General features: G+C 48.4%; 1 protein-coding gene across 4 annotated transcripts in view; it reads right to left on the minus strand.

Moving 5' to 3' along the window:
• Positions 1-1,590: 1,590 nt before the first annotated feature.
• KLHL18 (kelch like family member 18) overlaps positions 1,591-26,501 on the minus strand; it is a 54,745-nt gene continuing 29,834 nt past the window's right edge. For 3 of the 4 annotated variants that reach the window (XM_082637979.1, XM_082637977.1, XM_082637978.1), the window contains exons 2-10: positions 24,965-25,095; positions 21,660-21,800; positions 17,026-17,224; positions 14,659-14,819; positions 13,265-13,401; positions 11,492-11,729; positions 7,277-7,381; positions 5,562-5,673; positions 1,591-4,825 (exon numbers count right to left, since the gene is read on the minus strand). In XM_082637979.1, the coding sequence (XP_082494105.1) occupies positions 4,439-4,825; positions 5,562-5,673; positions 7,277-7,381; positions 11,492-11,729; positions 13,265-13,401; positions 14,659-14,819; positions 17,026-17,224; positions 21,660-21,800; positions 24,965-25,095 (1,611 nt within the window). In that variant the 3' untranslated portion in view covers positions 1,591-4,438. The remainder of the gene's footprint in view (positions 4,826-5,561; positions 5,674-7,276; positions 7,382-11,491; positions 11,730-13,264; positions 13,402-14,658; positions 14,820-17,025; positions 17,225-21,659; positions 21,801-24,964; positions 25,096-26,501) is intronic. The other variant, XM_082637976.1, reaches the window with a different exon arrangement.

Below are 26,501 nucleotides of genomic sequence, written 5' to 3' on the forward strand. Positions count from 1 at the left end.
TTACATGGAAAGGGCTGTTAATACTTTAGAGGCATTTGACCTTTCTCCCACAGTAGAGCCCACAGATAATCTGGTTTCCTCTGTTTCAACACAAAGGTACCTGTTTCCATAATCCAAACAGGGTTCTTCTCTTTCTCTCGCTGCTCAGTCTGCTTCTCGAAGGCCATCACAGTACTGGGCAGCAGACCTCCACACTCGGGGCATGGAGGCTGGATGGATCAGCTGCTCCAGAGAACGAAGACACTGCTCTTTCCTCAGGTGAACTGGACTGTGAATGTGAAGATCTGGTCTCAATTCTTGACGATACTACCAGTTAGTTGATGAATCAGGTCAGTTATTCAGCCCTTCTGAGAAAATTTATGTTAAAATGAGCTATGTCACCTATTGCACAGAGGTTACTGAGAGGACCAAGTGAGAATCAACAGTATTTATATGTGAAACGTGCTGGGGGGGGGTGTATGTGGGAGTGACATAACCTTCCAAAAACTTTTTTAAAAAGTTACCATCCAGGGCTTCCCTGGTGGCACAGGGGATAAGAATCTGCCTGCCAATGCAGCGGACACGGGTTCAATCCCTGGTCTGGGAAGATCCCACATGCCGCGGAGCAAATAAGCCCGTGAGCCACAACTACTGAGCCTGCGCTCTAGAGCCCATGAGCCACAACTACTGAACCCGCATGCCACAACTACTGAAGCCCGCGCGCCTACAGCCCATGCTCTGCAACACGAGAAGCCACCGCAATGAGAAGCCCGTGCACTGCAACGAAGAGTAGCCCCCGCTTGCCACAACCAGAGAAAGGCCACATGCAGCGACGAAGACCCAACACAGCCACAAAAAAAAAAAAAAAAAAAAAAAAGAAAGTTGTCATCCAAGAGTACAACCATTACCCACTGGATGAGGTTGACCATAAGCTGACTTTTGGTAAAGTGTGAATGAAGAATTTCCTAAAATCCACCACCACAGTAACCAGGATGCAATCTCAGGAAGGCAGATCTGGAATGTGGCTCTATCTGGGAAAGAGGAAACTAAACACTGGAGTCCGGTTCTCACACCGGGATAAGAATACCAACCATGGCGGAAACTTGCCTGCACAAGGGCCTGAGCTGCACCCCAGCCCTAGGGAATTGGTCTCTGGGGAGGGTTCTACAAGTCAACCTGTGGTTTAAAAAATTTCCAGTGACTTTTATGTGCACCAAAGCTAAGCACCTCTGGCTTGGAGGTATAAAAAAGGAGCTGGGGGTTTTGGCTCCAGGCGGTCACAGGCAGTCACATTCCACTTAGGAACTCTAGGAGTTTTATAGCAGGGAGTGAAGAAAAGGGGAAATCCAAGAGAAGTGGTGATCCGGACAGGAGCAAATATGCAACACGCTCATGAACTCTTTTGCGTATATTTTTCATCAGAACCCATTCTTATAAAATACACGTCTCTCCAAAGCCTACTTTTGCCATGCTGCTGGGCTTTTTCCTTATTTTCACAGAAAGATTTTCACTTTGTCCAATATTTTTTCACTGAATTACAATAAAAATATGATTTACCTCTAATTTAAAAGAATAAAATCAGGAAAGGGCAAGAAGATATTACGAGTGTACTCTTTATTTCTCTTTGGTTTCTTAACACAAAAGACATGCGTTCTATAAATAAAAGGAATTTAAGATTTTTCTGGGAAACAATAAATTGGGGGGAGGGGGAATCAGAATTCCTACCTACTCACATCTCTGTGGCGAAGTCAAAAGGTTGGACTTCAGCTCCCATCCTGGCTTTGCTCTCGGATGAAACCCAGAAGAGAAGGCTCCTTGTGTTATCTAAGGGGAAATACCCTAGGACAGCAAATGCCACAGTCCTCTGCTCAGAGCTGGGCTGGACCCCAAGGTTCACTGTCCACAGTATCTGCCCTATACCCTTTTCACAATATCTATGGGTAGCATCTCTTCTTTTCATGGTTTTACTGGAAAGGCTCCAACACCAAAGGATCAGACCAGCCACCTGTAAACAGTCATCACCATCAGACTGAGGAACCAACTGTGGAGAGTGTGAAAATGTTAGTGTTTGCTCACTTGTGCTCAGAGCCCAGATCAAGGCACTGGCTTCACCTTACTTGGAAACACTGACCCCAGGTGGAGCAGTGTAACTTCTACACCAGGAGGTGGGAGTAGATGTAGGAAGGCTATCACAAGAGCAGCAGATCATGGGAAAATGATCTCTCAACCCCAATGGCAAAATCTGGGTCAGCATCCTAAGGACCTGGTGAGGCCCACTGGCTGATTCTTAACACATTCACAACCCAGGTTTGTCAGTGCTGTTGCAAATTCACAAAAGAAAGGGGCTTATAATAAGAATACAAGCACTGATAACTCCTCTCTAACAGGAAACACAGACCCCACCCTCCTTCCAAGTCTACCTCTAACAGGCAAACCGACAGGGAGCGAGAAATGCCAGAGCTCTACCACGAGCCCAGGCTAAACTATATCAGATTGTTAAGTCTTTTAAAATAAAAACATCATTTTCAAGTGCTTTTAGCAGAGGCCCAGCTCCTAAGTGGCAGGTAACAAAGGTACTTCCCTCTGGAAACATGGCGATTGCACACACTGGTAAACCTCACAGTTCCAGGGTAGGAGAGATGTCTCAGGTGTCACGTTGTGCCTTTCTGAACAGGCTTCCAGGACACCCAGGCAGGCAGCGATGGGCAGGAGACCAACCAAGTAGAGATTGGGACCCTGAGACCCAGTCTTGCATTGGAAATGTATCCTCTTTTAGTCTCTACTGGAAGAATTTTAGAAAACCAAATTTTGGCAGCAGCAGTTGAAGGACAGCTCCACTGCCCAGTGCACTGGTAAGAGAAGAGTCCTCCTGTTGGGGTCCCACTGTGCAGCATCAAGGTCCCATCCAGGGAGGAGGAAGGAGGAGCATGGAGTCTCTTCAAGAGGTCATTAGCTAAGGTCATAGGAAGAAATATAAAATCTGTTCTTTGCAGCAGCAAGAGATTCTTTCGGCTTTTAGTTCTTTATGTCATTAAGCCAGCTTTGCTAGAATATAAAGGTCCACCTTGCTGGTCAGTCTGCCAAGGGCTGGAGGGGAGACCAGACCCCTGGAATTGGCGAGTGGATGGAGGAGCAGCGGACTGGCAGGGTAGATAAGGTTACTGGACCACGCCAGCCGTGGCTGGTGGAAGGACCAAGTCTCTGGTTAGGTTCTAGAGGTACAAATGGTCAATGTACCTCAGAAGCATCACGATGAAGAAAACTACCCAAGAATGATAGATGGGCAAATGAGAATCTGGCCAGACCTGCTGTTTCCTGCTGGTCAAATAAGGAAGGAATGAAAGTGGGGTGGGAATCTGCATGAGTGCCATGGTGGCAGTGGGAGATAACCACAGGGGCATCTGGAGCCTCCAGCGACAAGTTGGAGCTCCCACCTAGAAGAGTGGCAGTAACTTAGCCAACTCACTAAGCCTACGACTAAAAAAGTCCTCTGATAGTGGGTGTGAAGACAAACCCCACGAGCACCTTGCTACAGGACTGGTCGAGTGCGCACTGATTCTGGACACGCAGGGGCTCAGAGGGAACCCCGAGTGCCATGCGAGGCCTTAGGACCCTGGGATCCGAATGTGGGAGCGGATACCACCCTTTTCACGTTGGGTGGTTTTCCATTTAAACACATATTTGCCTCTAGTGTCTTTGTTTTCTTCTTGCAAAAAAATGTTCACTTTAAAAAATTATTTTTCTTTTCAGTTTCTTTCAAGTGTTTCTTTAACTTTCCTTCCGTTTCTTTCAAGTATCTTTTATCCTCTGCCTCTGTTTCTCCTGAACAAGATGAAAAAGACCTCACTGAAATCCCAATATTAGACACAGGAAAAGCTTCTGTTCCTCCTGCTTACTCAGCAATGCAGACAAAACTCTCGGTGCGCTCGGATGGGAGGAGGAGGTGCGTGTGTGCAACCAGCACTGCTGTGGCTGCAGCCTCGCGGTGAGGACAACCCGGCCTGTGTCCCTCCTCTCCCACCCACACCCCAGTTTCCAACACGCTTGGCCACTGAAGCCACCCCATGGCAAACTGGCCACAACACAGCTGCCGAGCAGTAGGCAAGGAGTGTCAGATGGAAGACACTCCGCAGATGGGCGACCCACAGAGCTGTGGCAGGTGAGAGCTGGGCTTGGATGGAGCCTGTGGACATGTGGACCAGCAAAGCAGTCCTGTGTCACCAGCTGCGGGACCCAGAGGGGCTTCTGTCCCACGCTGTGCATCTTGATGACCTAGGCCTGATGGTCACAAGGGCTGCACAGGGAGGGAGGACTTAAGCACCTGGAAAAACTGTACCTCCGGCGAGCTCACATTTCACCCTGTCTTCTGGTCCACCACCTCTTCCGAGGGGGACTATCCCTGGAAGGAAGTGACTGTGTTTGTACCAGATCCCTACCCCACCACATCCCACCCTTCGCCTTAGATGGTGAGGAGAGGGATGCAGCCCACACCGACCCCTCCCTCGTGACACGCCATGGGGGCCATAAACGTCCAGCGGTCCATGTCTGGGTCGTACATCTCCACCGAGCTCAGGTTCGACTGCCCATCGTAGCCCCCCACGGCGTAGAGCCGCCCACAGCTGGCCACCAGGGAGACCCGGCTCCGGCGTGTGTGCATGGGGACTATCAGGCACCACTGGTCCGCCACAGAGCTGTACACCTCAGCAATGCTGAGGAAGCCCGAGCCGTCGTAGCCCCCGCACACAAACATCTTGCTTCCCAGGGATGCAGCTCCATGCCGGCAGCGCTTGTTGAGCATGCCGGCCGCCGGGTGCCAGGTGGCTGTGTGGTGGTTGTAGTGTTCCACCTGCAGCGGGGAGAGAGGTGCAGGTTCGGGACAGTCAAAGCCAAAGCTTGGTCACCGGTGGCCCACCTGGCATCAGGCCCCAGGGGGAGGCCTGGGGACAAGGAGCTCTGCCAGTGTGTGCTCTGCCCGATGCCCAGTTTCCTCAGCTGCGCACCTGCTCATGGGTTTATAGGGACAGGTGAGAGAGAGATGGCCTAACCTGACCAGTTCTGTTTACACCTGAGGAAACAAATCAAGGAGTTGCCCAGGATGCACTGCTATGTAGTGACAGAGCCGGGATGAGAGCAGGGTCTCCTGAGATCCGTGCAGTGTGTTCCCTCACAGCACTGACTGACTTTGGAGGGACCAGTAAATGGCTCTTGAGATTTTTTTAAAAGAATAAATGCAATTTCAAACAAATTATCCAGAAGAATGCAACTATTTGAAAATTCACCCTCTGTATATGACTGGGCTTACTTTGGGCAGGAATTTCACTGGGTCTCACGCAGCATCCGCTGGGGAACTGAGCAGGGTGGGGGTGTGGGTGGTATGGCCACACCCTATCTCTCTCCTTTGTGCACACTGGTTCCCATTCTTGGAGGCATTTCGGAGCATGTGGCAGATGGCCTGAGGCCTCTACATGACACCTTACCTAGCAATGGCAAGGCTGAGGCTTTTTCCAAAGAATATCCTTTCAAAATAACTCTCAAAGATAACAAGAGTAGGTGCCCTTAGCCCAGGAGGAGCCCAGACTCACACTATTGAAGATCTGCAAACCGTCATGGCCGCCCGACACGTATATCCTGCCCTCAAAGACTGTAACCCCCGCAGCACTGCGATTGGAGCTCATCGGGGTCACCACAGTCCACCTTCAGGAAAGAGGCAAAGTAGAAGGGGAGCCATGAGATTTGGTGTTCCTGTCCTCCCAAGACAGCTTAGAAGGATTCAGGGGAACTGTGCTGTGCTCCGTCTCACCCTGGACGATCTCCCCACTTCTTATCGCCTCCCACACCACCTCTGCTAAGGGCTCACTCCGGCTGCCACCTCTCACTTTAAGCTTCGGGCCCATAGCTGGTCACCTCTGCCGGCACTCAAAATTAGCATTGCCCAAGCAAGACCTCTCTGATAGATCTGCTCCTCCATCACACTCCCTGGTCTCGATAATGGGACCATTAGCTACTTAGTTGCTATACTTATAATCTCAGCATTTTCATGACCTCTTCTCCATCATCCTCAACATTCTGTGGTCACCACGACCCCCCTGGTTTGCTTCCTAGTCACTGCTTGTCCCCATCCCACTACTGCTGCCCTAGCTCTGGCCTCTCACTGGACCACTGCAACAGTCCCCTTACAGGTGGTCTGGCTTTCAGACCATCCCCATTCCGATCCTGCACAGCAGGTCCTCTAGTGAGGACTCCTGTTTCCTCTAAGGCAGAATCCAAGTTCCTTAATGTGGTTCTTTACCACTTGGTCCTCATCCACTTTCCAGCTTCGCCTCCTGCCATGCGCCACCCACACATGCTCCTCAACCACACACAGCTCTTTCTTATCTCCAGGCCTCTCTTCCTGCTGTCCCCCCACCTGGGATGCACGTCTCCCACTACCCACGATGGGTCTCCCCTTAGAAGACATCTCTGCAACCTGACTCTCCCCCCCAGCTGTGGGGAAGATGGGAGCCCTCCCCACTCTGTGCCCAAGAGCTCTAGACATAGGCACCCAAGGGAGGACGATCATCTTGTGCTGTGGCCCCAACAGACTAGGTGCTACTTAAGGAGCTGAGACACCCTGCTCGCTGCCCGATACATAGTAAGTTGGTTAAGTGAATGGAATATTGGCTTAAAAGCACTGTGATGAATCCATTCTACTAATGTGCTTATATTGTTATAGTAAAAGCAGATTCAAATACTGAAACGAAGAACTCGGGCTAACCTTGCCAGTGTTTTCCAAAGAGTGTTCCGCAAAATAAGTCCACCAGATGGTGATAGGTGTTAGATAAAATGAAGTTAAGAGGTTTCTCTGCCGCATAATTTTTCAGTCTTTAAAATAGTAATATGTATTATGGGAAGATGAGGCCTCTGGTGGTACAGACATCAATGTTTCCCAAGCTTCTTTGAGTATTTGAAACATAACTTTTTTTTTCCAAATCCTATCTTACCCACTTTGGAAAGTGCTGTTCATCTATTTCTCATCCCCTTTCACCTGCATTTCTATTAAAATGCGCTGATTTAGTTAAGAGGTACAGAGCATTAATAACTGTTTCCAAGTATCTAAGCAGACTGTTTTTAGAATTTATTTAATCATTCATTCATTTAACCAAAAGTTATTAAATACCTATTATATGCAAGGTACTACAGGGGCTAAATAGGTGAGATATTCCCTATCCTTGAGAAGCATGATTAAAAGACTGCAGTTCTGATTTTTCATACTCTGTTTAGCAAGCTCCAGTTGCCCCAGGGGAGCTGGAGTCCTTACTTGTCCGTCTCAGGTGAGTAGGTCTCCACAGAGTTGAGAGAAGAGTTGCCATCATAGCCACCACAGACGTAGATCTGCCCGTCCAGCACGACCGTCCCCATGGCACTGAAACAGAGGTGTCATCCCGATGGGCCTCAGACTTCTTGGGGCAACCTCTCACGCTCACTGAGAAGTAAACCTAGCCCCCAACTGCCTCTTTCTAGAACAGACCTAAATCCCAGGAATGTGACTAAGCAAAGTGTAACACTGAGGGGAAAGGAGCTGCCCTGTGGTTCCTCTTGCCTCCCGCCCCCCTTCTTGGGGTTACTTCTTCTCCCTCCTCCTCAGTCCCTGATATGCTCATCTTCCACCCTGCCGTGCTCAGGGTCTGATTTACCTTTAAGGCCCAGGTCAAATTCCTCTCTCTCCTCCTCCAAAAGCCATCCTGAATCCCCCAGCAAGAATTACTCCCTCCCAACCCCACACTCCCAGAGCAGCTCCTTTATCACAGCTCCTGTCAGTCGTCCATTCGTTCAGCACGTTTTCATCAGGCCCTCATGAGGCACACCACGCACCAGGTTTAGAGAACTGAGCAAGCCACACTCCTGCCCACGGGGTACCAGGAATCGACCTGCCATCTCTTAACAAGTGGGGACCTCCTGGAAGACTGGGGTCTCTATCAGTGTGACCCTGACAGTACTTAGTGTGGTGCTTCGTACGTAACAAGCCCTCAACATACGTTTGTTGTGTTACCTTGATTTCCCCACGCAATTCACTATAAAGTTTGACAGACATCTTTTCATTACATACATGGCCCTGCATGTCCCCTAATTTGTCTCAGTGGGTGAGGCAACAGCTTCTGTTTGTTTCATACTTACTACACACATCAGGTGCTCCACACTTGCTATTTTCCACTCTCACACATCCTACATGAAGTATCACCATCACCACTGTATAGATGAGTAGCTGTGGCTTGGGGAGTCTGGGCTATCCTCTCAGGGCTGCCCAGAGAGAGGCATGCCTTAGATTTCAATGACACAAGTCTGATTCCCACACTGTTCATCATGCCAAGCTCTCCTAAGAATCTTCTACATAAAGCCTCATGAAAAATTAAACATGAATGCCAAGCTGCCCGATTCACTGTTTTCAAACCTGATGCTGGAGAAGATTAAAAATGAATCTGGGGGCCTCCCTGGTGGCGCAGTGGTTGAGAGTCCGCCTGCCGATGCAGGGGATACGGGTTCGTGCCCCGGTCTGGGAGGATCCCATGTGCCGCAGAGCGGCTGGGCCCGTGAGCCATGGCCGCTGGGCCTGCGCGTCCGGAGCCTGTGCTCCGCAACGGGAGAGGCCACAACAGTGAGAGGCCCGCATACAGCAAAAAGAAAAAAAAAAAAAAAAAAAAAAGAATCTGGGTGCCTAACAAATAGGAAAATAAACTATACCAGGCTTTACAGCCCCCTTTCAAATGTACACAGCAAATCAAAGTGATCCACACGATGTCCCTGAACCAGCCTGAAAGAGGAAAAGGACCTGCCTTGGGAGAGGACTGTGGGAAGGTCACAAACTCACTAGACATGTCACTATCCTTCTAGAAGTGGACAAAAGTAACAATTTAGGAGTTCAACAAAAATGTAAGGAAGAATTGATAGGTGCCACAAAACTGTGTGAGATTAACTATCAATGAACGGTAAAGACAGTGTGAAGAGATAAGGGGAAGAAATGCTGACCAGTGTGGACTGGATAAGGCATGGGAGAAGGCTCCACGCAAGCAGCCTGGAAGACTGGAGAAGGACAGGGAATGACGGCAGAAAAGAGGCTGTCACCAACTGGCAGGAGAGAGGGTGTGTGGTTCATCAGGGGAGAAGTGACTATGAACATTTTAAGGTAGCCTGTAATTTAAAGGGGATGAAATGGAGCTGGGCCCACACTACTAATAACAGGGCATTAACCACAGTGAGGGAAAGGGCTGCCCGCAGGGCCCCTCCCAGACAGCACTCCAAACCCTGCGACATCACAGCTAGCAAGTGGCCCAGAGCAGACACACAATGAAGAACAACTGATTGACATCAAAGCGAAAAAGGTCCTCCTCGTTGGGGATATATATGGAGCAGTGAGTCATTCGAGGCCACAGAAAGCTGCAAAGTATCCAAGGAGCAAGAAGGGGAAGCACGGAGGCTGAGGTGGCGGGGAAGGAAGGAACCATGAGAGTGTAGCTTACGGCTTCGGGAGGAGTAGATCTTATATACATACTTTTTCTTCCAAAAACGAAGCTACTTTGGCCTTTGGTGAATCTTACTGGTACAAAGGCAGATTCCCCCCTGCTCAAGGCCACAAACAAACACTACTGAACGTGATACACCATGTGTATCACAGACCATGTGTGACAGTTTTGTGTGACAGTTTCATGTGGCAAAGGACTTCCACACTGAAACATGACTCTTCTTCCTGACCAGTCAGTGACTTGATCTTTTTTTTGGTGGTCATGTGATCTTACAAGTAGAAAACCCAAATCATGGCCAGACAAAGGGGTCTGTAAGGCAAACACTCAGACGAGAGAATTACAAAGCAGAAAGGCCTTTAAAGGGCAACTGGTCCAGTGGTTTTCGAACTGCCTCTTTCAAAAAAAAATTTCATTTACCTTTTGCCTCCTAAAGTTGGGCATATGTCAAGGAAGCTCAATACATAAAGGGATAAATGCAGAGCTGTTCTGGTTAAACAGGTAGGGGGCCTTGGATGGCTGACCTATCTTCTGTTAGTTTTGGAAGAGAAACATCAGAGCGTCATCTGAAACCACGATCTCGGGGCTTCCCTGGTGGCGCAGTGGTTAAGAATCTGCCTGCCAATGCAGGGGACACGGGTTTGAGCCCTGATCCCGGAAGATCCCACATGCCACGGAGCAACTAAGCCCGTGCGCCACAACTACTGAAGCCCGTGCGCCTAGAGCCCATGCTCCACAACAAGAGAAGCCACCGCAATGAGAAGCCCACGCATCGCAACGAAGAGAAGCCCCAGCTCGCTGCAACTAGAGAAAGCCCACGTGCAGCAACGAAGACCTAACGCAGCCAAAAACAAACAAACAAACAAACAAACAAAACACCACAATCTGGGGCGGCTACCCCAAGGGTAAGAGAACACAGAGCCTGTCCAGTTACACTCTTCCCTTCCAAAGCTCCTGCCGTCCAACCATGACAATACCCCACACACGGCTGACGTAAGGAAGGATGCTGCCAGTCACTTTGGCACTAAGAAGACTAAATGGAGGCACTATGTTTTCTTACTCAGGAAATGTGAGCAGGAGGAGACAAGTGGCTGGAAGGCGTTAAGAGAAATAAATTCGGGACTTCCCTGGTGGCACAGTGGTTAAGAATCCGCCTGCCAATGCAGGGGACATGGGTTTAAGCCCTGGTCCAGGAGGATCCCACATGCCGCGGAGCAACTCAGCCCACGTGCCACAACTACTGAGCCTGCGCTCTAGAGACCGGGTGCCTAGAGCCTGCGCTCCGCAACAAGAGAAGCCACCACAATGAGAAGCCCGCGCACCGCAAGGAAGAGTAAGGCTGGCCGCAACTAGAGAAAGCCTGAGCACAGCAATGAAGACCCAATGCAGCCAAAAATAAATAAATAAATAAATAAATTTATTTTTTAAAAAAAGAGAGAGACATAAACTCGGTCCACCTCACAACTAGCTGTGCGCTCATGCCTGGGGGACGTGTGGCATCCAGAAGTAAAGAGCACTGTTGTGGTTCACACACTCCCTGGTAGTGAAAGCACATGTGGGTCAGGGATCCTGGGGGAAAGAAAGTATAAAGAGGAGCACCTCGGATTCCCTTTTATGACTAATAAAGTTAAATTCTCCTTATTCTTCAGGTTTCAACTTTAATCTCACCTCTTCCCTGAAATCTTCCAGACGTTCCAGTCCAGCTTCTCTCCTGCCTCGCGTCTTCCATAATACAAACCTTTAGTCCTTACCTGGCACTTAAATAATAATACAACTTCCACACGTCCCTGTCTTCCCTGTCTTGTCTCCCCAAGTTCCTCAAAGGACAAGGCAGGGGTTTTACTTTTAAGCAGATGGGGGCTGGCTTCTAGGAGGTACGGGCAGTGGCTGGCCTGGCTGCAGGGGATCCCCAGGCTGAAGCTAGCGTCTACTTTATAATGTGCCCTGCTTGTCTAGCATGGTGTCCCCCAGAGGCCTGGTGTGTATGCTCAGGACATACAGACTGGCTCCCAGAATACCTTCTCTTGCTATTCATGCTCCCCACTCGGGTCCACGTGTCCGTCTCTGGGTTGTAGACCTCCACAGTGCTCAGCCGCAGCTGGCCGTCATACCCCCCGATGGCATAGAGGAGCCCGTTCACCACGGCCACACCGACACGGCTGCGGGCTGTGGTCATGGGATGGCACTTCTCCCAGCGATTGGCGATGGGGTCGAACACTTCCACCACATTCAGGGAATCACCTGCATAAAAATTTGCTACTCAAATTAAAACAAATGAGACCGCTCGTTTAGATCACAGCTGTTACGCAATGATTATACGGAATGTTCAACTTCGTCCTATCAGCTCTTCCCGCAGAATTACTCAAGCCAGGAGGGCACACTAAGAAACTGCAGCCATGATTAACCTCAAACTTAATTGTTTAAGGAAAATCAGAATCAGACAGGAGGCATTTATTTACTTTCTAGAGAGGGCAGTTTTAAGTTGCAAGGAGGTTCTTCACCTGCTTAAAGGCAGAGGTGAAGGCAAATGGATCCACTATTTCCCCGACACAGAGCAGGAAATGGCTTCCAATGCGACTCTCACTTCCTAGTGGTGACCCTGGGCAAGCTGCTTTGTATCCCCATCTTCTGTTCTCACATGTGAAATAATCTCCATAGCAGAGTTCCCATGAGGATTAAATGATATAATATGTAAAACACCTAGCACAGTTCTAGAATATACTAAGTGCTCAATAAATAGTAGTCACAGAAGCAAGGAATAATAACTCCAACCCTACCGTTTTCATCAGTTTTTTAAGATCAAATAAAATAACTCCCTCCCTGTTTTATTCTGCTTTGGGACACTCAGCACCTGCTAAGCTCTAGCATTTACTAGTTGAGGACTTACCTTTCCCAGGTCATATGGTTAACAAGTAGCGGAGGCCAGTACCCCCCTCCCATTAACTTTCAATTAAAAACAAAACTGCCCAGGACTGCCCACCAGCTCCCCACCTCCCACCAGCTCCCCACATCCCACAAGCCTGGGCTGACTCTGAAAAGGCCTGGCCTTCACATCCGAGGTGACGACTCCCTGTGCCACTGCACTGCAAGGATTCACGTGTCTCCACTGCCCTCTCCTAGACTGCTACTGCCCTGCAGTGGTGCCTGGGGTGGGCAGGAGTGGGGGTGCCCCATGGAGGTTTCCTGAAAACTTGACTGTATGATACTAGAACTGCCAATAACACATGGACTACAAGGCATGTGGGTTTCACTGGAGGTAAGAGGTGAAGAGTAAAAAATATTGATAGTGCAGACCATGCGTATTTGGAGAATCTTCCTTCTTATGGTGACACTCTCACAGTCTAAGTCCAGAGATCCACATGACCGAATGTGATTAGCCTGGTAACAGAATTGGGTCTCTGATTATATCCTATCCAAAGCTGAGTAAATCCCATAGGTGACGTGATATTAGGGGAAGAGTGCAGGCTCAGGAACCAGGACCTGAGTTCTAGTCCTTGCTCAGCCAAAAGACTTGTGTGAACATAGCTAAAGTTCCCTGGGCCTCTACTTCCCCATTGTGAAGGAAGGGGGCCAGGCCTCTGGAGTTTCTAAAGGTCCCTTTTGTGCTGATATTCTGCTTCAATGGTATTAATATCTGACATGCGCTAACTGCAGAACAATTATATAAAATCAAGAGGGATAAAGGTGGTGACATGCAAGGGGGAGGAAGCAGAGAGCCAGGCTAGGTTGTTTGGTGTTTCTTCAACCACGGCATCCGAGGCAGAGCTCTACAAAGGGGAGCTGCAAGATACCTGCTGAGTTGAGGCCCCCCACGGCATAGATGAGCCCAGCGATAGATGTGCAGCAGCGAGGCCGAGTTCTGAAAGCTGGCAGGTGGGGCCGGCGCTCTGGCATGAGGTGATAGTCCTTTGCTTCATCCACCAGGTCCCTGGAATAAAGTGCAAGATGCTAGGACAGGAGGTATTCTCTCCACTTGGCCCACATTTGTAGGTCTGAGCCTGGCTCCCCCAACCACAACTGCAGGGGAAACATGGGAGGAGAAGCCTTCTGGAAGGTTTGCTCTCAAAGAACCCAGGTGAGTCCAGGGGAAACTATACAAAGCTATTGGGATGTGCTCAGCATTGGAGAGGCAAGATGAGCAGAGCCCATCCCTGTTAGTTTAATAGAAGAAAAACAGGGTGTTCCCTAAAATAGCCAGCCTTGGGGAGGTTCAACAAGCTGCTTGCATCCTGTTGCCACTCAGACCCCGCTCTTCCTTTGCATCCCTATGGCTCACACCCAGCAATTAACCATCTCACCTGGACTGTGGCAGCAGAAGCCAACTGCTCCTGAGAGATCTCCTTGCCTCCAGCCCCACCCCTCCATTCCAGCCTCCACACTGGGGTCCAAGCTGGTTTTCTAAGACCCTTCGATAACTACCCACTGCCTACAGAACAAAGCTCAAACTCCCCAACAGCACTCTTGAGACTGCTCATCACAGGGTCTCAGCTACCTCCAGCCACACCTCCACCCACACCTCCACCCCTCCCTGACACACACACTTTCACGCTGCGTGGACCACGCCACTGACTTCCTCCTGAACCAGCTGTGAATATGAGGAGCAGTTTGAAGGAAGATGCGTATCTTCCTCTGCTGCTCTACTTTTATAACCATCCTTCTACAGGGCTGCCGTGTCCTGAGCTGTTTTGGTGGCTCTGCTGCACCCTGTTGTTTTTGATTTATTCTGGCTAACAGTCTTGCATGCTGCTAAACATGCCCCACCCCTGCCCATCACTGTAGCTGGGCAGACCCACCTGAGGCCAGCACACTGACTAATGTTTACTGAAGAGGATGAGGAGCCCCAGGAAGTCACCAATAAGTCAGCTGCTGGTGTGGACAGGGTCTGGGCAGGCAGTATAGACGCCTGTAGGTCCATAAACAGCTCAATGGAAAGAGATGCTAGAAAATCCTCAGATAACTTAGGGGAGGAAGCACCTTTTGCCTTGATGCTCCCATGCGGCACATTTCTTTGCCCAAGGTGAGAGACTCGGGCTCTTCCAGGTTCTAGACAGAAGGCAGATCAATCTGTGTGCTGTGAATTAAGAACGACCACTCCAAATCCTTCCTCCCCTGAGCTAAGTGGCCAAGTTCTCTTCTCCGTCCAGACCCTCGGCATCATCCTCGTGCAGGCCCCACCTCTGCTCACCTGCATTTGTGGCAGCAACGCACCAGGTCATCCTGCTGCACTCGGTCTGACAGGAACTGGGGCCGGCAGAGGGGCAGGCGGATGTTGGACAGCAGCTCAGGCAGGCAGGGTCCCCTCTGCTCCCGGTCGTATCTGACCCAGGCCAACACGGCCTCAAAGACCTGCCACAACAGAGACGGGAAGCTCTGGCGGCAACTCCTCCACCCGTAGGCCACAGCCCTGTATCCCCCAATCTCAAACCCTCTGCTCCCTATACTGGGCCCACCAATCTTTCCTCCTACTTGTCTCCTGAATCCACTGTTTTCTCTCCACGTCCCCAGCTACCCCATTCAGTCCACTCTCTTGAAAGGCAAGCCTAGGTTACTGCAACACCTTCCTGGCTTTCATTATGACTTCCTAACGAAAACCTGTCAAAGCTTCCTTCTTCCTTCCTGTACTGTAACGAAGTGCTGTTGACCTTCCCTCCCACTGCTCCTGCACCCTCTTCTCTAGCCAGGCCAGGTGTCCCTTTTACCTCGAATACCCCCATCTCTTCCTTTCCATCTAAACCCTTTCCCATTTCTTTTAAGGCCTGGATCCAGATCCGTGTTCTCCAAGGAGGCTTCCCTAATGGCTCTGGTCACAAGGATATCTCCCTCTAAAGCCCCACAGCCCTTGTAGAATGCATCACTGCAACAGATGTGAGCTGCCCTGGGTCATATTACCTAGTGGAAGAGCCAGGGACAGAACCCCTTGCTCTTGGGATGGGGTTCTTTCCTACAAATCTCAGGGCCCACACTGCTGAGCTCAGAGTTCACTTTTCTAACGGTCACTAATACGGAAGGGTGAGGACTCTTCAGACATTAAGGAAATGAGCTGAGTTGGGACTAACATCCCAACGGCTTGCCTCCTGGAGCCTGGGGCTCCTTCTGCCGAGGCACGGCTTCATGATAGGCCAGGACTCATGACCAACTGACGAGACGAGCAGAGGCCTTGCTGCAGTGGTGCTCTGGGTGCCTGCAGGGCCAGGTCCAATTCCCCCCACATCTGACGCCCTTCACTGCTCAGCCCTCGTCACCCTCTGCTCAAAGAAACATTGACTCACTGTCCTCTTCAGACACCTTGCACCACACTTCAGTTGAACAGAAAGATGTCCTTCACTCCTCTCTGGCTACTAACACCCTACACTCTCATTTAATCTTTTCTTGACCGCTTCAAGAAGATGTCTTCTTTGTCCTCAGAGGACCCTGTGATCACCCACACCTCACCTTGCCAATAGCTTCACCTCCTCTTCCATGCAACCAACTCCACTTAGCCTTGGGCATGGCTCCCTCTCAGGTCCCCTGCAGCCTATTTCCTCACCTTTCTCTCACCCGACACGGATTCCAAGGGTCATTATTGCCATGCTAGTCTCCTATCTCTCTTAATCACACTTACCTGGAAAAAAATCTGTACCTGCTGAAGTCCAGCTCTTTATATCCAATTCACCCCCTACCCTGTACCAGTATATGCAGCTGATAGAAAACACACAACAGGGCTGACCAGCTCATATTGAACTTGTGACTGAAAATCTCATCTGGCCCTGCTTCCTATCCAGCCCTCTCCATTTCCCGAGCTTCATCCATTTACTCTCCCCTTTTCCTACAGGACTGGTTCATACCTTTTCATCTCTCCTCAAACGTCTAACATTCCTCCCTCATCCTCACTCTCAGATGAGAACACAGAAACAAACAAGAAGAGAGTGTGAATAAAAACTCCCAGCATCTCCCTTCCCACCCATCCATCCTCCCCCTGTGCAGGGCATGTGCTCTCCTTCTCCCTCTTGTGGCCGTGGATGTGAACAGCCTAAGCTCCTCTCAAACACACACCCCGTGCCCTACACTGTCTCTTCTCACCTACCCCAGGACACCATTCTCCCTTTTATCCTACATTACCAGTTCTTCCCTCTCTTCCGGAAAATTCCCATCAGCAGTCCAACTGTACTGTAATTTCTCTCATCTTAAAAAAACCAAAATGCTCTTGACTTCATATTCCGCCCCCCCAGCAACTGCCCCCACGCTCTACTCTCCTTTACAGTAAGACTCTTCCAGAAAGTTATCTATGCTCATTTCCGGTTCACAGAAACATTATTTCTAATAGTAAATTTTGGAAATAACCTGAACATTGAAGAATGAGGGTCACAGGATTGATAAAAATCAGCTGAATATTATTTAGACACTAAAATGTGTAAAAAGTTTTCATGAAAAATGCATATGGTATGATAAAGCAAACCCATAATAAACAACAGCTGCGCACACACCACGATCTACATTTTGAAAAAAGTAAAATAGAAAACAAAGGTTAGAAAGAGCAGCAGCCCCCATGTCACCTCTGGACTGCTCTACAGACCTGCTCCTCTGATTTCACATTCAGCTCATCCCGAGACACCAGCTCAAGCACGTCTTCCAGGGGCAGGGCCAGGAATTCTTCCGACATGGACACCTCCACAAAGTGCTGGTGGATGAAGCTGTTGGCCGCGTCGTATAGCACAGCACACATCATGGTCTCAGCAAACTGGCGTACACCCAGGCAGTTTTTGGGGTGAAGCCTTTTGGCATAAGAGGAGATAAAAAGAAAAAAGTTAGAGAAAGAAGGTTATCTTTGATCATTCTCAAGTTGGTTCTGGGTAGAGTTACAGAATGGAAAAAAAAACAAGCTCTGTCCTCAGCTTTAGTGGAAACCCCCTGTGTGACATCAGGTGAGCTTCTCTGGGACTCAACTTGTAAAGGTATAAAAATAAAGCAGGGGCTTTCCTGGTGGCGCAATGGTTAAGAATCCGCCTGCCAACGCAGGGGACACAGGTTCAAGCCCTGGTCCGGGAAGATCCCACATGCTGCAGAGCAGCTAAGCCCGTGCACCACAACTACTGAGTCTACACTCTACAGCCCGCAAGCCAGAACTACTGAAGCCCATGCGCCACAACTATTGAAGCCCACGTGCCTAGAGCCCGTGCTCCTCAACAAGAGAAGCCACCACAATGAGAAGTCCGCACACAACGAAGAGTAGCCCCTGCTTGCTGCAACTAGAGAAAGCCCGCGTGCAGCAATGAAGACCCAACGCCGCCAAAAAAAAAAAAAAAAAAAAAAAAAAAAAAGGCAGATTATCCTCAAAGGAGCCTGCCTCTTGGGCCTAGTGCTCCATGTGTCTATGTGGAGTGAGCTCTCTGGGAAGTCCTGGGAAGCAGCTCTCAGGAGAGAGGAATAGAGCACATACTGGAAAACTTTGCTTTCTTTCAGTGGTTGACATTCTTGATTGAATGTCCGCCTCTGGTCACCGGGAAGGCCCTGAAGATGTAGAATGAGAGTTTAAACCACATGGAGAGATGACTTCTTTAATATCAGGACCCTTACACTTTTTTCTTTCCTTTTTTTTTTTTTAAACAAAAAGAGGCTCTATGGGCCTGACTGTTCAGTCAACAGCGGCAGCTATCACTTATTTGGCACCATCAGTGAGTCAAGTACTTTGCCAGGGCTTCTAGACACATTCTCCAGGATCTTTTAAACAACACTCCACAGTAGTAATTGCTCTCATTTTTAGGTGGAAAACTGAGGCTCGGAGAAACTAAGAAATGTGCTCATTGTCCCTCTACAAGCAAGTGGTGGTGCTGAGATTGAACTCTGGCCTTTTGTGCACATTCCCACAGTCCCGAGACAGACCTGCACTCATCAGGGCCAGGGAAACCCAGGGTAAATTCTGACCCTGCCACACTGGGCAACTTGGGTGGATTCCTTAGGCTCCTCAAGTGTCAGTAATAGCCTTGCCTAGAAAAGGTGATGACAACAGCTACTCACCTCCTAGGGCTGTGGCCATGACTAAGTAGGAATGTAGGAAATGCATCCGACATAGTGCTTGGTATGAAGTTAGCTTCTGGTTTAATTTTTAATATGGTTGTTTTTCTTACTACTATTACACTTGAGAAAATTCCAAATGAGCCCAATGTGGTTCCAAAATCTTGGTGACAGCAGTGGACCATGGGGGATGTGGCTTTTCTTATTTTGATTTTGTGACTGACAATCTTGTGATGGGAGATGGTACATATTAGATTAAAATTGCCCAGGTTTACTTTTCTTTGTGAGAACGCTTTCTCTTCCCCCTCCCCCCCATATTGATTTAAGGGTTACAGTAAGCTATACTTACTAATCAATATTCACCATTGCCCACCGCCAGTAAGTAGCAAACCTGTCAGGGACTGAAAGGGCAGAGCATCTCAGGAGCCTGGCTTTATGACTAGTCTAAATTCTGCATAGCTGTTGTTTCATTCCAGCCTAAACTGGCTCTGTCCATTGCTCTGGAAACCTAGGCCATTTCCAAAGGCCAAGGAAACATAAGCATTGAGCACCCCTGGGCAAGCAGCATGGCCAGGGAGAAATACGGGACTCAGGGTCAGAATGTCAGCTCAGTCATCTGTCAAGTAACGTTAGCCTTTCTCCTGGTTGAGACTTGTTAAAAGCACGTATGGCAGATCAGATACGAGGACAGACCCTCCCTGGGCCTCTACAGCATGTGCTTCACTCATCCCTACTACTGTGACATCAAGTCAAGAGGAGGGTTCAAATACCACGGATAAGAAACTGGATAGAGTCCAAAGACACAGGACAGGATGATCCACTTTGCTGACTGGCACACATTTCCATCCTTTCCCTCCCAGGTTAGGATTCCTGTGCCTCACCTTTGGTTGTCTTTGACTGGCTTGGAATAATTGAGCACAAAACACACTTTCCACTGAAGTGGGCTTTCACATCTAAGAGGGTAGGATGTGGGGAGCCTGTCTGTAAGCCAACTGGTGGGGAAAAGGGAGGGAGAGCTGCCATGCAGGAGAGGGGACCATTCAGGAGAAGGAGGAAGACAAGAGGGACAATAACCCAAAGGGCAGATAGAGACCCATATCTGTCAACAGCCACTTTACAACCTCCTTCCTTGCGGACATAGCTTGACCATGATAAGATGTAATGCTTTATTGACTTGAATTAAATAAGTTATTGGCTTGGTTCATTGACGCATCTGATGTTCTGATCCAGTTCTGAGAGAAGAATTTTGGAAAATACACACCCTCCAATCCTCACCTAAAAACAAGGAGGTCCATTCATCTGAAGGCTGGATAAGGAGCCACAGAAAAAAATCAACCCCAACCTCATGGGGAAAAAAAAAAATCAGCAGGCTGAATATCTAACAGGCAAAATGGCCTCAGGAACTACTGCTCTAAGAACTCTGACGGCTTTGCAGCTTTTCTGTGCTGTCATGCCCTGTCCTTTTCACAACCGCTCAGGATGGTTTCCCTCAAGTCTTCAGTAATCAAACCTTGAAACTGAAGGGCCCACATGCTTGTCTTCAAGAACACACGGGAAGGGGGCAGCTGGGAGACTCCATCACACTCTGCAGCCAGGCTCAGGGAAAACCACCCCCAGGAACACAGGCAGTGATGGTAGCTATTGAAAAGAAAACAGAAAGGCCAAACCTCTGGGGCCTGTGGCAGAGAATAAAAACAGGAATAAGGTGTGAGTTTAGGCTTCAGAAGGGGCCTCCCAGTGCTGAAAAGAAAAATGTCAAGGACAGACTCAAAGCATCAGGCTTTGTGCTAAAAGTACCTTTTCCTAATATGTCACTGGTGCATGTAAAAACTGCACTGGTCTAAAAATCACTTCTAAGCATCTTTTACATGACACTACTTTATGATAGAGCCTGAATCCAGTGTTGACAGTGAGGAACTCAAAAGCCCCTAGGTGGAGCTGTTGTCCCCTTGTGAGAATGGCCAACTTCATCCTTTCCACAGGGCCTTAGTCATTCTCCAAATTCTGTGGGAATACAGAGATGAACCAAGTCCAGTCTGCGTCCTTAAGCTCGCAAATAATGTAGGACAGACAGTGTGTGCCCTACAGCCCATCACACGCAGCTCTCTAGCCTGACCCAGAAGGCATCCTAGGGCAGGTTAAGCCAGGCTCTGGGGCTGCACTCACTATGTGGTCTCCAGCTGCAAAACCCGAACAGACCACCTACCTCCCAACGAAACCAGCACAGAGTGCCCCTGAGTGTTAGCATCATTACCACGGTCGCTAAGACCATCTGCCCACACAGCAGTGCTCACTGATGCCCGTCAGCACCATAGGCAGGATGTGGACCTCAGGCAGGGTCCACAGAGCTGCTAAGTGAGTTGAGCTGGTGGAACAGAAATGAGGGAGGGAGCGGTTGGCTCTAAGAAGGGATGAGGTTCAGGAGGCCAGGTCTGAGGCAGAGGAATGCTGGTCTTCAGGCCAGGGGCCTTGTGACCAGAGGAGCTCAGGCGGAGCCAGGCCTTGGAGAGACCACAGAGGGGCACTGTTCTGGTTTCTCCCTGCCTGTGTGTAGCCCAGCAATAACCCTCACCCCCAAGCCTCTAGTGGTTAAAGGTGGCTTTTACCTTGTGACTAAGAGCTCTGCCTCTTGAGGGGGAGGAAGAGCCTTCTTATCTGCTCAGTCCTCAAAAGGTCATGGCCAAGTACTGGACGTAGGTAGGGGTATAATCCATGGTCCTTACTCTAAAGGAGCATATAATGATTGCTCCCAGGGGACTGCAGGGGACAGAGAATTTCAGGAGGTGAAATTTGGGTGGGCTCTTGCAGAGCAGAAGGAAAAAAGAAGGCCAAGAAATTCAAGGAGGGAGAAGGACCTAAACCAAGAGGGAGACAGCTGTGGAACAGTTAGGGAGCACTGAATAAATCTGGTGGTGGCTGGTTAGATTGGACAGAGAGGACCAGAAGAGGTACATGTCAGACCAACGGAGAGTGCAGGCAAGGCTCCATAAATCATGTCCCTGAAAGGTTCATCCCAAAGAACCGGGTACTGCTTGATATTGATTTCAAGAAGGGTCATTTCCGCAGAGTTATCTTCCCAGCTCACTCCCTTCTTGCGACTCTCCATGCCCCCAAAGATTCAGCAAACTGGCAGGGGGTCCCAGAAATGAAACGGTCTGCTCCCCGACACAGGCCAAGCGCATCACATCACCTCACCGTTCTCGGAGGAATGTGCAGCAGGCGTCTTTGATGCTCTGCAGCTGCAGGAAACTTGCCCCCATCAGCAACGACTGGACGTTTTGCTGGTCAATGGCAAGGTGGCCGTTGTAGGCAAAGTTGATCAGAGCTTCCAGGGCGCTAGAGGAAAGAGGAAAGATGCTCTTCAGAGATGGTGTTCGGCCCACAGGATACTCAGGCCCTAAGTAAGCTGACATTGTTACCTGAGGAACGGGTGGGCCCCGCTCTCAAATACATTTAGCCCACGTCCTTTGAGAATCTACCTGAATGGAATAATTACTTCACCATAGCTATCATTCTACTTCTTAGGTTGTCTTTACTGCCCAAATGATTTTATTATAGAAGGTTCTGAAAAGACAAAGCAATGACCCAGAATCTCACTACTGAGTCAACTGTAGTCATTTTTCTAGATTAAATTTCATTTCCTATTTGCCTGCATGCTTAAGTCGTATGGATATAATCATGTAATACTTATGAAGCCCTTTCCCATGTTTCTACACTGACTTCATGTTCAACTTTCTTTTTTTTTTGGCAGTGCCACGCGGTTTGTGGGATCTCAGTTCCCCCCGACCGGGGATTGAACGTGGGCTATGGCAGTGGGAACGCTGAGTCCTAACCACTAGATCGCCAGGGAACTCCCCATGTTTGACATTTTCAACGGCTGCTATACAGTAATCCAACATGTAAATGTGCTATAATTTATTTCCTTTATTGGTAAGCATAATAGCTATTATAAATAACATTTTTGGATTATTTCTTTGGGATAAGTTTCCAGCCTGAGGTTTCCAACATTTTTTTCTGCCTTCCAATTCACACCAAGAATGAAATCCAAATTCTGTCTATAGGGCTGTATGTGGTCTGGCCCCTTTCCATCTCTCTGACCTCATCACCTTCTACTCTTTCCCACACACTCTATTCCAATATGCTGAACACACTCTCACTTCAGGGCCTTTGCACTGGCTACTCCCTCTGTTTGAATGGCTCCTCCCCCAGATGTCTTGCTCCCTCACTCCAACTAAGGTCTTGGCTCAAATATCACCTTATCACAGAGGGCTTTCCTGATCACCCTGAAATAGCACAGACCCTCACCATCATTCGCTAGCCTTTATTCTGCTTTACTTTTCTCATATCACTTTCACTTCCCAGCCATATCATGTATGTATTTGTTTACTGCCAGATCACCACTACTAGCAAGTTGGAATAATAAGAGGTGCTTTCTGTTTCCTCTGCTATACCTCAGTACCTACAGCAGCACAGATCACAGGTGCTCAGTCTGTTAAATGAAGCACCTGGACGGTGCATGGTGGTTAGCATGGCTCTGTCAGACACAGATCTCAGAGATGAGAGTGTACAACTGCCCTTGGATATAGACACACTTCTATGTCTTTCATTACAAGTAGCTGGCCTGAGACTGCACCCTTGCAGTGGGTATACAGATCCTCTCCATGTACTGGGGCAAATCACCTTCAATCATCCAGAAGGTACCATACAGTTTCCTAGCTCCTTTCCTTCAAGTTTTCACCACGGGGAGATTAAGACGTTAGGCAACAAATGACAGCTTACTGGCTAATATTTTGGAGTTATTGGTTTATTTATTGTCTCTCTCCCAACAAGAATCATCTTGCGTGTCCTGTTTGCTGCTGCATGCCCAGACCCCAGAACAATGCCAGGTACATAGTAGGTGCACAGTGGACCCTTGGATGTAGCCTAGGTTATAAACACACAGCCTCGGCTCACAGACTTGCAGTAAAATCTTTTAAGTCATAAAATATGCCTTTTTCCTTTCAAGGCCCCAAAAGGCATAATGTGGAATATGTTTATATAAAGCCTTTATACAGAAGTCAGGAAAGTATTTCTGTAAAGAGGGTCTAGATGTAAGGATAACTTTAAGTAAGTGTGTAAATGATGCAATTTCAGGGTTTATAGTACTGCCTCCTGACCCTAAAATTTATCTAGGGCAGAATTTCTCAACCTCAGCACTACTGACATTTGGAGCCAATGATTCCGTTATGGAGGGCTTTCTGGGACACTGAAAGACGTTTAGATGGGATAAACTCTGGGCTTGACCTCCTTGGACTTCAGTTTTCTTCTATTTTAAATTTTACTTATTTATTTTTTTCGCTACATTGGGTCTTCATTGCTGCGCGTAGGCTTTTTCTAGTTGCAGCGTGTGGGGGTTACCCTTCGTTGTGGTGCGCGGGCTTCTCATTGCCGTGGTTTCTCTTGTTGCGGAGCATGGGCCCTAGAGCGCATGAGTTTCAGCAGTTGTAGCACGCGGGCTCAGCAGTTGTGGCTCGTGGGCTCTAGAATGCAGGCTCAGTAGTCGTGGTGCACGGGCTTAGTTGCTCTGCGGCATGTGGGATCTTCCCAGACCAGGGCTCAAACCTGTGTCCCCTGCATTGGCAGGCGGATTCTTAACCACTGCTCCACCAGGGAAGTCCCGGGCTTCAGTTTTCTCACCCATCAAATAACCATGATTTCTGCTACTTTCTCGACCTGCATCATCCCATTAACAGCCAGTAGACACACGTGGCTAATTAAAACTAAATTTATGATTATGTTTGTTTATTTATCTATCTATCTATCTATCTATCTATCTATCTATTTATTTATTTCTTGGCCACACTGTGTGGCTTGCAGGATCTTAGTTCTCCGACCAGGGATTGAACCCAGGCCCTCGGCAGTGAAAGCATGGAGTCCTAACCACTGGACTGCCAGGGAATTCCCCTAAAATTAAATTTAAATGAATTAAAATTAAATAGTATTTAAAATTCAGTCCCCCAGTCCCACTAGTCACATTTCAAGCGCTCAACAGCTACATGTGTTAGTGACTACCAATTTGGAGAGGACAAACAGAACATCTCCATCGAGGCAGAAAGTTGGACAAGAGTGGACAACAATGTTCTGGACTGATGGGAAGGGTAATGAATGAAGACACTTATTTGAAAGACTAGTCTGCCAGCTAAAAAGCCTAGCACAGAAAAGTGAAGAGAATAATATACCACTAACTTTGTACCCAGTCCTAGTTTTAAAAACGTATCTTGGACTCTAGTTCCTATGAGACATGTTACTCTCATTGAGTTAAAACACATCAAAACTCTCCTTATTTTAACCCTGTCTCAGGCCACTGGCTGAGGTTCTAGCTTGTTTACTGGTCACCTACTATGTGTGTGGAGCTGTGCTAGATATTGGGTCCTGCTGGAAGGCCCTCAAAGGGCACCAAACACAAGGCTGAAACTGCACCTAGAAAGCAGGTTGTGAAACCTGATGGAGGAATTTAGTACCTTGGGTCCATTCCTTGCATTACAATCTCATCCTGCTTGCACTCCATCATGTCATTTGTAAACATAGCGTGGAAATACGGGATTGAGGCTGCTAAGACGATCCGGTGAGCACTGAATTTGTGGTCCCCAATCTGCAGGCAAAGTAAAATACAAAGACAGATATTGAGGAATGCAAATACAAAAACCCACCCTGCCCCTTCCACAGCTCAACTCTCTGCCCACTGGAGTGGTACTGAAGGCATCCCAGTATGTGACAGCCGAGGCTTTTCATGGAGACCTTGAAGTATTTTAAACTCAACATACGCGGTTATAGTAGGAGAATGTAGACAACACATTTTCATAAGGTATTAAAATGGTTAAAAGTTTTTATTTATATGGCAAGCTTCACTGCACCCCTCCAAACTCCCCCCACCAACTCAAAGACCTGATTTCTCGAACACTTTATCCTGATTCCAATTTTATTAGATGGCAGATGGAAGAGACAAACTGGCCAAGAACGCTGAAGCACCTAACAGTAGGTTCCTCCAGAAGAGTAAACAGACAATGACAGGAAGAGATGAGGAGAAACAAGATCAAGCTTGAATAGGGGGTGCATGTGGGGATCAAGGACAGAGGAGGCATTGTGGGCACAGATGTTAGGGGGTCCCTGGGCACCAACCAGGCTGTGGTAGACCACAAGGAGCCCAGAGTCCTCTAAGGAACATGATCCTGGCAGCAGCAGCTGGAAGGACTGGGGCTGTGGACTGGCCAGTGCTCTGCATGGCCCGCAGGGCTCATGTGGACAGAGGCAGACTCTCTCTCTAACTTGTACCAAACGCTCAGGAACACATCCTTAGCCTGGGGAGTTCCGTAAAGTGCTTTCCAACTATCTGCCAAAAGGATACTCCCTTTAACTTTGCCATTTATAGCTCCAAGACACATAAACATTTCCACTTCAGAATTTTCTACTCTTCAGAAAGAGCAAACAGTCTTTTTTTTCTTCCCCTTCACCTAAGTTCCACATTAGTGAAATGCCAGAGCCATCTCACTATCTGATGCTCATCTCTTTGTGTCATATTTATTCAAGGATTCTAGCTCAGGTTCTGTCACTATGTCCTCTTTTTCACTGAACTTTAGGTTTATTATCTGTAAACTGTCCTTCAAGATCAAGCACACAACCATCCAAATACCAAAGGATCCTTACTAGATTCAGATTCTAGGAGTTCCTCATATAATCCATGTGTTGTTCTACTACCAGTGTCGGGGACATTAAATGGCTGCATGCTTTGAGGGTTTTTCATAATTAAAAAAAAATCACAGTAATAAATGCAAATATTTCTTAAAGTTGTTCTACAAGGCTTATAATGAAAACCAGAAGTTTCTGTTTCCCTGATTTCTGTTCCCAGGGCAGCCACTTTCTTCTGGTATTTATCTCTATCTTTCTAAGTAATATGCCTCTAATATTATTTCTTGAATTTTCACTTTTAGTTATTACTTGTGGTAGTCAGCCTCCAAATAGCTCCCAACTCATCCCTGCCTTCTGGTATTCATGTTGTGC

The sequence above is a fragment of the Mesoplodon mirus genome (genome assembly GCF_964341445.2).
Source record: "Mesoplodon mirus genome assembly, chromosome: 12".
Classification (NCBI taxonomy): Eukaryota; Metazoa; Chordata; class Mammalia; order Artiodactyla; family Ziphiidae; genus Mesoplodon; species Mesoplodon mirus.